The 12,163-nt window shown below is 42.1% G+C and overlaps 1 protein-coding gene across 1 annotated transcript in view; it reads left to right on the top strand.

Annotated features, from left to right (window-relative positions):
* Positions 1-12,163, top strand: part of OPRK1 (opioid receptor, kappa 1) — a 17,587-nt gene that overhangs the window by 3,548 nt on the left and 1,876 nt on the right. The window contains exon 2 of the mRNA XM_010135924.1: positions 8,853-9,205. Coding sequence (XP_010134226.1) covers positions 8,853-9,205 — 353 coding nt within the window. The remainder of the gene's footprint in view (positions 1-8,852; positions 9,206-12,163) is intronic.

Below are 12,163 nucleotides of genomic sequence, written 5' to 3'. Positions count from 1 at the left end.
GGGAAAGAGAGCATTGTGTTGCCTCATGCGCTGGTGGGAAATGGAGATACCGTGGGGGAAGCACAGTCCTTCCCCCTGTGGAGGAGGAAAGGCAGCACAAAATGGGTTTGTAGAATCCAGATGAAATTACCTGACCTCACCTGAGTCAAGTTCTAGAGCTGTGTGTGTCTTGACATGATCAGAGTCTATCTCAACCCCAAACCTTTTAAGATTAGCTTTACCTCTGAGGTCTCAGAAGATATTTCTGGAGGTGAAAATGTTGGCTGAAATTGATAAATAAAATTTCTTGTCCTTGGAAGGAAAAAGTCTTTTTCTTCCCTTCCTCCTCCCTCCTAACTTTATTTCTCTAAAACTTAGTGCTGACTTCAAAGAAAACGTTGCTTTCTTGTGACAGCTGGAGGAGACTAAGAGTCCCCTGACCAAAGCTGTGACTTTAACTATGGATTTGCTCTTCTCAAACCCATAAACCGACTCTGGTAAAGACTCGGGGAGACGCTGCCTCTTACCCACTCCAGATTCACCTTTTCTAGGTGCCTCACCCCCCATTGTTCCTGAAGTTATTTACTGAGAGCAGCTGCTATCGTCAAGATCCCAAACAGCCAATCCCGCATTTCTTTTAACATCATCTTTCAAGCTTCCAGTGAACTGAAGAATTTTACACATTCAAAACCAGTTTTAACAAGAGACTGTGTCACAGATATGAAGATTCATTCGTAAAGGAAAAGAGAAGGCTTGTATTCTTCTGCTTAGATTAACGGTGAAGAAAAAATATAGCTAGTAACACAGTTTTGTTCTTATATTCATTGAGCTGAGGGACATCTTATGTAACTGGAAGAGTCTATTAAGAAATGTCATATAAAAGTGACTCCTCTCCACATCGTTTTTAAATTTTCTCCATCATTCATTGCAAACCCGAATGAAAATATAACAACAACAACAACAACAAAAGATTCAATATATTGGTATAAATCAGTATTAGATTTTGATAACATCAAAAGATTACTTTTAGATTTGCCTTAAGTTATTGTTCCACTTTTACTGAATTATATTTGGGAAGAATGTTTTTCTGAAGTGAAAAATGAAGCTCTGGAAGCGTCAACCTAACGGTATTGCCTGTTCCCTATTGCTTGCAGTTGGTATGATTTCATTCTTTTATGAAATCAAGGGTTTGGCTGCTAAAAATAAAGGTCAGGCTGCACTATACTTTGTGAAGTTTATGGCTTTTTACCATTTTTTACCCAATCAAACATTTGACACCTTACTATTATCAGTACGGAGCATCAAACGGACCGATAGTAATTCATCACAGAGCATCTGGCCTTACCTCACTGAGTGGAGGTAATTTTGGTGGGTTCTGCAGGATTCCACCAAACTTGGCATTATTTTCATCACAGCTTTGAAAACTGATCATTACCCACAGCTTTTACAGGTGGCACAAAGACCAGGGTGGCAGGAAACGTGCAAGGGGACGGGCTTATAAAACGGCGTTGGTAGTTTGAACGTGTTGTGCTTGTCAAACAGAATCTGAAGCTTTCTAATACTTTTAATTCCCTGCTACAGAATGACTAAGTGAGACCTGGGGTTTATGAGCAGGTGAGAAATTCGACGTGAGTTCCCAATACGATGCTGAGATAAGAAGAGCTGAAAAAAGTAGAGCTCACAGAGGAAAGGCTTGGCAGGAATATTTACTAGAGACGGTATTAGAGGGAGGCTGTAGCTTACAGTGAGTAATCTGTTTGGCTTCTGAAAAGCGATTTGGTATCCATCCAGACACTACCGCTGGGCCAGCAGCCAGGTAGTCATTTCTTTCAGAGAAAGGCGTAACTGGGATCAGTGTCGAAGCAAGACAAATCACAGGGAGGCCTTTTGAACTGCCAGGACGTGAAAACTTCCAAGAACTTTCCGGTTGAGCTGCTGGCAAGGCAGAGAGCTGCCTGTCCTCAGCCAGGAGAGCGGTGGGGAAGCGCACGCTCCCGGATGAAGCATGGGGAGGGAGCGCAGCAGGGAGATGGTGTTGGGGAGGGCAAGAAGTGAAGGAGACAGAGTGAGGGAAGAGTGGGACCCCTTCCTTTTGTTCTTCCTGAGAGAGGATTTTGAATTTGCAGAGAGGGTGTTGTGGCAGGAAATTCTTATCTTGGTGATTCAGGTGGCCTGAGATGTGCTGAGAGCAAGGGAGGATAATCTTCCTGCCTTGTCTGCTCTCACTGCCGGTTCAAACTGTGATTTAATTGTGTCCCGTCAGTTAAATCCCCAAGATGAGTCCCCAAGGAGAGTTTTGATTTCAGTTACATATTGCATTCTAAAGGAAAAGCATCCAGAAAAACTTTGATAAACTCAAGTTTACTTCATGTCTCTGCTTTGGTCCTCCCGCCTGTAAAAATCCAGGTAATTCTTGCAAAGTGTGGACTCTGCACTTCTCCTGGAGGAACACTTTGGGCTTTGTTTAGAGCTATTCTCTTGTGGAGTTTGAGAGGCTGTGTGAACGACACTCGGCAACATACCTGTGGCAGGTGAGAAGGGTTAGGATGGGCTCTGTGACACCCTGGGAACTCCCTGTAGCGTGACTGGTCACTGGAAAACATCTGCAGCAGCGTGAAGTTTCTCAAGAGACAGAGTCAGCTGACTGATGAGCTCTACATTCTTCTTACCAGCATAGGAAAAAGAATTAGCTACATCGTTTGGGGTAGCTTTCTAGGCTCTCTAATAATATTTTCCAAAACCAATGTGTCTAAAGTACCGATTTTGCATTCTTAATATTTTGGATTAAGCCAAAATAAACCACAGCACCTTGTCACTTCTCTGAGCTCTTCCCAAATCATGGAAAGAAATATTTCGCAGTATTGCTGTTTCTATCCCTAAGCACATGTCTTCAAAATGGGGCCTCTTCAGCGCACATAAAAATATTCAAAGTCCTTATCATAGGAGGAGGAAAATTAGTTAATTTTTGTTAAGTAATGTGAATCTTTCTTCATTCTGACCAGGATATATGCAGACTCAGTCTTCTCTAATTCAGAAGCTGCTGCTTTAGCTGAAGAAGGAAAGCTTCCACATCCCATCTAAATCTGCAAGATCTTGTTCAGGCTGTTTATGGCTATTTCAGAGTAACGGTAGTAGGAAGTTGTGAGAATTTTAATGATACCTCAGGTAGATTATGCTCCCTGAGGGGAGAATAAAAGACAAGATCACGCTTTTCTTCTTCAAGCTGCTTAAAAATAGTCACCTGCAGTTGGTTACTAGTCAAGAGAATTTCACTTTAGGGCACTGTTTTGTAGGCAACATGTACAATTTTTTTCCTAACAATTTTGATGCTAGACAGGCAACCTTTAACTGCGTGCGGCACAATGTTTGCCTTTATTCAAAGCGTTTTCCGAGGTCCTGCCTGCTGCTCAGTTCTGGCTGTCATTCACAATGCGATAATAACATATAACCCAATATAAACACAGAAACTGCAGCATATTGATTTTTACATTCTTTAAATCACCTCAATCTTAGTTTCATATTGGCATAAGGCTTTTATATTGGATTATGAAGATCCAGAAGATAGCTGAGCCTTCCTTTTGACATGGTGTGTGCTTGGAATAGATCCTCCCGGGTTGGTTTTTGATTATTATTTTTATTTTTCCCCCCTGTTCTGACGCAGTATGGTATCGAGTGTGCCCTGATTATAGCCTTGAGACCCAGAGCTTTCCTGGCTAAGCTTTTCAGCTGCTTGATCCCCATATACTTCATTCAGGGGAAGCTGGTGGAACGGAGCCTGCATCCCGCTGATAGGTGGTTTCGCAATTTGCTTTTAGATGTGCGCTAGCTTTCATTTTCATTCGCTGACTCGGGTATCTGCCAAAACTACGTGTGTGTTATACCTCATTGTATTTCATGCTTCTGTACTTCCACTCTGCTACAGGAGAATGTTGTTGTAGTATATTAGTCTTGCTCCATTCCCCATCCCTCATTTCATACTGCAGGGAACATTTCGGACTATTACATGAAAAAAAAATCAGCCAGAGCCTCCTTCTCAGCTTTTATTAGCTTTACTAATGTTACTGTGTACTTTAGAATCGCACTCCTGTCCTCTGCTTGAGATAATACATCTTTGAGGGGTTCTACTAGCACATTCAGTAATGCCTTTTGATTTTTTTTCTTTCCTGAAAGCATACCAGCTCCTTAATAGCACCCTTCCTTCTTCTGTTCCCGCAATTTCATTGATAAGCGTAGGCTGGAGGTGTGATTTCTTCCTATTTAATGTTTAAAAAAAAAAAAAAAGTGCGAATGAATTTCTACTCCAGAAGGAAAAGCACAATAATGATGATTCAACCGAGAAATGGAGGAAATTTTCTAAGGGTCAATCTCAAAGCACTTTCTACTTCTAGAAAATGGAGGAAAAAACCCTCTCATCATATATCCATCAAAAAATACATTCAAACCAAAGCTGTATTTGACTATTTTGCTGCAAATATCTTCCAGTTATTTGAAGCCTACAGAGGCTTGAGGCCTGCTTGTGTCTTGACAAGCAGCCTCAAGATCCAACAAACAGCTTAAATCATCAGAGGGTTTTCTGCCGCTTGGAATTAGATGTTAGCAGCTGATTTAAGAGCGGGATCTTCCATACCTGTGGAGAATGAGAAGAGTTGTCACCGCGTTATGAAATCTTGCTATGTAACAAAGCATTTTCCAGACACAGGATTTCCTGTGAGCAGTTTATACAGCGGTTTATAAATGTTTTAATGGCCTTTGAAAGTTGTATCTCAAAGACACTACGAAAATGTTAGTCGTCGATCACCACTGTGGGGTCTATGGTCTGGTTCCATCCAGGTTTCCCCTGTCTGTTCTGCCAAATGAAAGCAGATAGCAGGTGTATTTCCTTAAATGAAACTCAGGTATTTGATTGATAATTTTAGCTTTGCAAAGGAAGACAAGATTCCCTCGCTCGATCACTCTTTTGACCTTGTTCAAGTGCAGGGTATGGTGGGAAAACCCCAAAGCATGTAAAATATTGCCCGCTATATTGTAGTGCGGTGGAATGAGTTGTAGAAAAGCAGTTCAAGCGCCCATCTTGTGTTTGAGTCAAGACTCTTGTCGTGGTCCACTTCAAAGCGTTTGAGAGCAACATAAGTCACTCCGTTACTTAACTGGACTTTTGATTAAGCCTGCAAACCAGCATCCTCAGAGGCATGTAGGCATTTAATAATTTTTAGGTGTTCAATTAAAAAGGTTGGAAGGAGTTTGGATGATAGAGTCCAGATTCTCAAAGACATTTCTGAATCTTACAGACTTCTAGAAGAAGGTGTGATTTAATCTATACTGCCTGACCGCTTTAAAGGCCAACTTCTCCTTTACACAGAGGCCAACGCTTTCAGGCGAAAGTAATCAAGCTCGTTACGTTGTTAGTGTGGGATCAAGGAGTGTTAAGGTTGCATCATTAAAACGTGCTTGGACTTAGCATTGCTGAGGTTAACCTTCATCCCTGAGCTGAGTATGTGATCCACCTGCAGTGTCTGGGAGAGCTGGTTGCCTAAATGTAATTAGGTATTTATTGGCAGAGTATTTTCTGTTCTCCCACCTTCTCGTTCAAAGTCTGGCAGAAGAGAGGTCAGGTGCGAGTGAGGGATGCAAGGGGGGGTCTGTGGTCTGTGACCTGAGGTGGATGTGGGCAAGGCCAGGGCTGCCAGGCTGGTGAGCTGTGGGTAAGCACTAGGTAAGGTTAGCAAAGCTGGGATTGTTTTGTGCCCCTGAAATGAGCCCAAGCTTTCATAGAGCTTTATGGGAGGAATGGCACGCAGGAGTTGGTTTTTTTCCCCCGTTATTTTCACTTATATACAGCTTTGATTTACACTGGAAGTTGTCTAAATGCTGATGCTGGGATGACTCTGTATTTCTTCGTACCTGTGGATGATGGCAAGATATCCTTCCTGTTGGATCAATAGTAGTGAGGAAAATAAATTTTCTTCATGTGCATGTGCTGCATAGTCAAAAAAAAAATCAAAATTTCTTACTTTGTAACAAATCATCTTGTCTGCATATATACTGCTTACGCTGCAGCTTCAAAATGCTGTATTTTGGAAAACTAGAAGTTACCTAAAAAACTAGTTCGATTTTACAGAAGGTCTTTCCTATTCTGCCACTGGGAGGCTGGGGGGAGAAGGGAAAAGGGTACTGGAAAAATATGCTATATACAGTTAGAGTGTCAGACACCAAAAAGGATTGAATTACAGTTGCAAGGAACGGGAAATGCCAGATATAAGACTTTCGGAGGTTTGTTTTTTCAAGGTTAATAAAATCCTCTTAGTTATTTTTCCCTACTTTCCTGATTTTTCTTTAAGGAAAAAAAGGTCAAACTAATTCTATATGCGAAGGCAGACTTGCCCTATGTAAACCTTTGGGGAAGTTTTTAAAGGTCCACAGAAGTAATTGTTCAGAAGGACTATTAGTGACTTCACCTCTGCTTATGACAGGCCATTGCATTTCATTTAAATATTCCTGTATTGAGCCTAGTGATTTGTCTTTGAAGCAGACTCTTTGCAAAGCAGCAGACATTGATTGGGAGACATCAAAAGATGGAAAAATTGCTCCTTTCTTGTGTAATTTGTCCCCAGTAATAATCACCTTGGCTGCTCAGAAAAATCCGTCATTGTTTCTAAGCTGAGTTTGTCTGGCTTTGACTTTTACGTGTTTGTCCTTGTTACGCTTTTCTTTGCAGTCTGAAAGAGCTCTTCAGTACCTGCTGTTTTCTCTCTGTGAAGGTCTTTAGACACTGTAATCAAGTCACCTCTCGGTGTTCTCTTTGATAAGCTAAATGGGCTGAGCTCTTTAAGTTACTCACAGTAAGAATTTTCTCCAGTCCTTCCACCTATTTTCGTGCTGGTTTTTCTGCACCCTTTCCAACTTTTCACAGTCTTTTTCTTTTTTTTGGTATGAAAAAGGCAACAATTCCAAATATCATCGGTGATGTCTGTGGAAGTAAAGGCACCTTTCTACTCCTTTTCAGACACTTAATGGAAATGAGTCCATTTTAGCACACATTTGCAATCTTGAGTGTTCAGCGAGGTTTTGTTCACTCTTAGAGCTGAATGCACTGAGAGCCTCTTATTTTTTTTTTTCTTTACCAGAAGGAACGTTTCTAGCCTTGTTGATGTGTCTTACATTTGTTTCTCCTAGCTGTATGCTCTGTTTGTGTTTGATCAGTGCCTTCCAGGCGCTGCTGGAGGGGCTGTGGGGGACAGTGACCTGGGAGGGGGCAGAAGCCCAGCGCTACTGGCAGGTGCCTCCTCGCTCTGTGTTTGATCTCGGGGAAGTTCAAAGCAGGGCAGAGGGAGTCAGGACCATGGGGGTCACACCAGCAGTGCAGAGTTCTTGTTGCTGCTTCCTTCTGGCTGTCTTTGCTCGGAGATCTCTAACGTTCACTGGCTGTGGCTTTGCTCGTGCTGTGAGCCTGGGCATGGTATCTGGGTGACAAAGGTCTCCTTTCTTTTCCCTTGTAGTTCTCTTTTCTATGCTTCAAAGCAGCATTTGGCTTCGTTTTCTCAATGAGTCATAATTAGAGTGTTTGAGAAGAACCGATGTTACTTCTAACATTTCCTGTTGGTCATAAAATTAAATTTCTGCCCATATTTTAATTAAGAGCTAATTTACATATTGGGCATATTGTGTCGATGCTGCTCAAATGGGGTTTTTTAATTATTTTTTGTTATACCCATCAAATTTTGGTAGGCAAATAGTCACATTGCCCTACATGTTCATTAGCTGAACTGATTGAATCTTGTATTTCCACTGTAAATTATTAATGACATACAGCAAAATCCAGCCAGATGTGGTTCTGTGTGTGCTACATGTGCACGTTTTGGTTTGGGCACGCATTCAAAACACAGAGCTGAAACAGTTGTGAGAAAGGAAAATCCGTCATTGAATCTGATGATAAATTAACAGCCAAGTAACTAATTGAGGGGGAGAATTTCAGAAAGGAGAGTTAGAGCAGACAGCCCTATGCTAACAGGCTCTCCCTCCTCCTTTGTGTCTGCAGCAGAGCTGGAAGCATCCCTGCGCACCCTGGGGCGCAGGATGTCCCGCAACTGTCATCAGGGCAGAACAAAGCAGGATGTCATCTCAAAAATCAGGTGCTGTTCTGTGTAGGCTGAGGTTCCGACCAGCTGGACAAAACAAGTGCTTGTTTTGATGAAATAGAAGGTTGCAGAAGAAATATTGCCATGATAATTTTTTTCCCCACTGTGGGATCCTGCTTAAACCAGAGTCATCTTTTTCATTAGCAGTCACGAGAGAGAGGACTGGGGAAAGCTGGTGATGAGAAAAGAGGAAAAATTGAAATGAAGGAACAAAGAAGGGAAATGACTAAAGCTCGTGTAAGCTGTCGTGGATTCAAGGAAGAGAAACTACCACATAAGAGGCAATCTGGCTCTGCAGACTTGAGCAGTTAGCACAGAGAATGGGGTACCTGTTCCTTCCACAAAACAAAGCCAGAAAGCTTTAACCCAGTTCGCTGCAAGAAGAGAAAACACAAACCATTTTGATCACTTGTAAATGTAACAATGATCTTTTCCTGTAGAAGGATTTGAAAAGATTGAATTGAAACCAGCATCTGGCGAATGAGGTGCCGCGTATTCCTGTACCCGGTTTTGCCTGTGGTGCAGAGTTCCATCTGCTAACGCAGGTGCTGTGAGAGTGAGTTGAATGCTTTTACTGTTATCCCAAGGGTCTTGTATTTGTGTGCACTTCTGTCAGAAACTAGGAACGACAGGAAAACCACCCCCAACTACGGCAAAGCCTCACCGATAAACTGTTCATATCTGAATGTGCATAACTGTATTTGGAAAGAATAAAGCTTTATTTTTTATGTTCTTCAGGTACACAAAGATGAAGACAGCAACCAACATCTACATTTTCAACCTGGCTATGGCAGATGCGCTCGTTACCACCACTATGCCTTTCCAGAGCACCGAGTACCTGATGAACTCGTGGCCCTTCGGTGACGTGCTGTGTAAAATAGTTATTTCGATTGACTATTATAACATGTTTACCAGCATATTCACGCTGACCATGATGAGTGTGGATCGGTACATTGCCGTGTGTCACCCCGTGAAGGCTCTGGACTTCCGCACGCCTCTCAAGGCGAAGATAATCAACATCTGTATCTGGCTGTTGTCCTCGTCTGTTGGTATATCTGCGATAGTTCTCGGAGGTACCAAAGTCAGGGAAGGTGAGTGTGAGCATTTAAAATTCAGTCTTTCCGTTTCTCAAAGGACATAAAATGTAGCTTTGAATATTGATTAAGCCTGATTGATCCCTTCTTCAAAACGTATGTCTAAATGCCTGATGTTTTGAACTATACTGTGGAACGTTGCAGTGTGACATGAAAATCATTTAAGCTCAGATGTTCTGGCCAACTGAAAGAACAAAATGCACTTTGAAGCATTGCCCGTGCTCAAATGAGACCATCAAAAACTACCAGCAGACAGCAGGGTGAAAATAATCAGGATTTTATCACAGTGAACAGATCAAAGATCAGTTTAGGGTGAAACTTGACATGTGGGCTGAAGGTGCTTTTTGTAGGTGTTGAGAGTAGTTCTGATCAGCTTCCAGGAGCAGAAACTAGATTGCTTGTCATTAGTATTAATGTTAAAACTATCATTAGTGTCGAGATTGGGGAGCTTGTTATCAACAGCCATTTCACAGAACCTGAAGGCATGGGGAAGATAGGAAAAGTCAGTAGCTGGAGAGAGAAAATCGCGCGAAATTATGTATGACGCTATCTCAAATTCTTGTCCAAAAAGGGCTGGGGACGTATGAGGAGACTTGGAAAAGCTGAGAACAAAGATCAACAAAGGAACTGGGAATACAGACCATGGCAGGGAAGCAGCTACAGGAACATGAAGTCAATGAGATCTGTGTGCAGACCACCGCTAGGCTCTGCCTGAAACTTATAACCCATGAAGGACTCTGGATTTACCCCCTAAAACTGGGCTCATTACCAAACCTGCCCTGCTACGGAGTTAATCTCATTTTGCAATCCTCCTTGAGAAGGAAGGGGGAGAAGCATTCTCACACACACACACGCCTCATACCCACAGGTATGGCTGCAGTGCCCGAGCATCTTAGTGTCTTCAAAAGGCTTGAGGCCTCTAAGGACGTTCTTGGGTTGGGGCCATTCTGTTAAGGGATGGCTCGATAAAATAGGTGTGTTTCTTTGGTGGCAGTCTGGTTTGAGATGTAAATAATCTTTTGAAAAATGATTAACAATGTCCTGTATTAACAACCTTTTCTATCAAAGGCTTCACTCCCCCAGGAGCAAGGTTAACTTTACGTAAGAACAGTTTTATCTGGCAGATAATAAATGATGTGTGTCAGCCTGGCACAGAACGATGCGAACAGAATATTTCAGTAGCGCCTGCTCAAGGGCTGGTTGATTTGGCTGGAGATGTAAAGGCTTTGTTCTTGCTGTTGCTCTTCTGGTGGGTAGGTGACAGGAGCCTCCTCTGGAAACTCTTCTTTCGGCCCTTTTTAGGGGTCGAGTGTCCTGGTCTGCAGTGCCGTAACTCTTCTCCCCAGTAAGGTTTTGACAGGGTCTAGCTCAGGAAGCATTAGCTTCCAGACCTCTTCACTTGGGAAGAATAATTGTCTTGCTGCGTATGAGATCTTGAAGGCCACGGGACTGGCTTGGTTCAGTGTTTTGTTGGAGCGTGTTTAACTGGCAGAATACTCCTGTCGTTCACTGTAAGCATCACGTTTAGACCAAGAGGCTGCTCTGAGGCCAGCAATGATGAAATGACTTTTGTTATTTCCTGAAACAGAGACTAGTAATACGCCACTGAGCTGGGCCAAACCAGGCTGGAAATTATTGGCACGTGCTTTTCAGCTGCTACTGCTCAGCCCTGCTTGTCTGCTTTAAGGTGTCTTGAGCGTTCCCTGCCAATCATCTCGCCTGGGGTGTTCATGAATTGTGCTGATAAACGCTGAAGGGGAAAAGCAAGGATCCTCCCTTTGCCTGGCAGCTGGAGCCCCGGACTGAAACTTTGCGTTCTGCTGGGCAGAATAGTCGTTTATATGCCACAGGGCATCTGGGGATTCAGATTTAAATGACAACTGAACATCAGATGGAAAGTGATTCACTTAAAAAAAAAGTGTTCACTGAAAGACAATTAAATTACAGGTCCTATCAGCATTCCCAGTAACAGGGTGAAGGCTCCATTTGAGTACCGAGGAGTAGGGATGGCTGAAGGTGACATAATTAATGATGTATCTCACAGAAACACATTTACCATGTCAAGCTTATCAAACACATAAAAAATTATATTTAAACTAAAATACCATCTAGAATGCGGTGATTTTCCTTAAATTTAGCAACATATTTAGAATATTTGGCTTTCGGAGCGGCGAAGGTCAGAATGAAATTTTAAGCACTCAGTTTGTGGCACTGCACTTAGCTCCACACCTTTTTAGGCCAAAAGAATAGAACATAAATTGGATTTTGTTCTTTTCTAAGGTTCCTAAAAGTTGGTAGGATGTTGTGCATTATGACAAAGATCTTTGTTGATTGTTTGCCAAGTGTAAACTGGGAAAATGTAAGTGGGTTCCATGCAATTCATAGCCTTGTTTGTATCAAGTGAAACACGTGAATATTAGTGAATTTAGAATAAGAAAAGAAAGCAAAGTGTAATGGGAGGTAAGACAGTCACGGAATTCATATTTAATAGTTTGGAATTCTAAAACACTATTGCCAGCTACAAATTATATTAAAATGTAGCAAGCACGGCCCAATTATTTTGATAAATACGTGTAATTATGTCATTAGACCTGAAGAGGCACTTTCCTCTGGGAGGGGGTTTCAGGTCCTTGTGTTTGAATGTTTTAGTGTTCAATATCGCGCTGCAACAGCTTTCTGATATGTAACTGTGGAAATGTCTGTACAATACAATAAAAACCTAACCCCCCCCCCCCTGCCCTGAGCTGTTTTTCAAAACAAATTCTCTACAATATCATCTTGATTTGTGAAGCATTTCAACAGCAGGGAAATATGGCTTGATGGAATTTTTCTGACGAGTTCTGCTGGAGACAGATATGAAAAAGTGATGTGCAAGAGCTTATTGAATCATTCCACCCTAATTCAATAAAAGCCAATACATAATAATTTGTAGAGGAATGACAAATTCAGTAGGGA

This window comes from Buceros rhinoceros, unplaced genomic scaffold, assembly GCF_000710305.1.
Source record: "Buceros rhinoceros silvestris isolate BGI_N320 unplaced genomic scaffold, ASM71030v1 scaffold12655, whole genome shotgun sequence".
Classification (NCBI taxonomy): domain Eukaryota; kingdom Metazoa; phylum Chordata; class Aves; order Bucerotiformes; family Bucerotidae; genus Buceros; species Buceros rhinoceros.
Note: the sequence above shows the minus strand (reverse complement) of the source record. Positions and strands in the feature narration are given on the sequence as shown.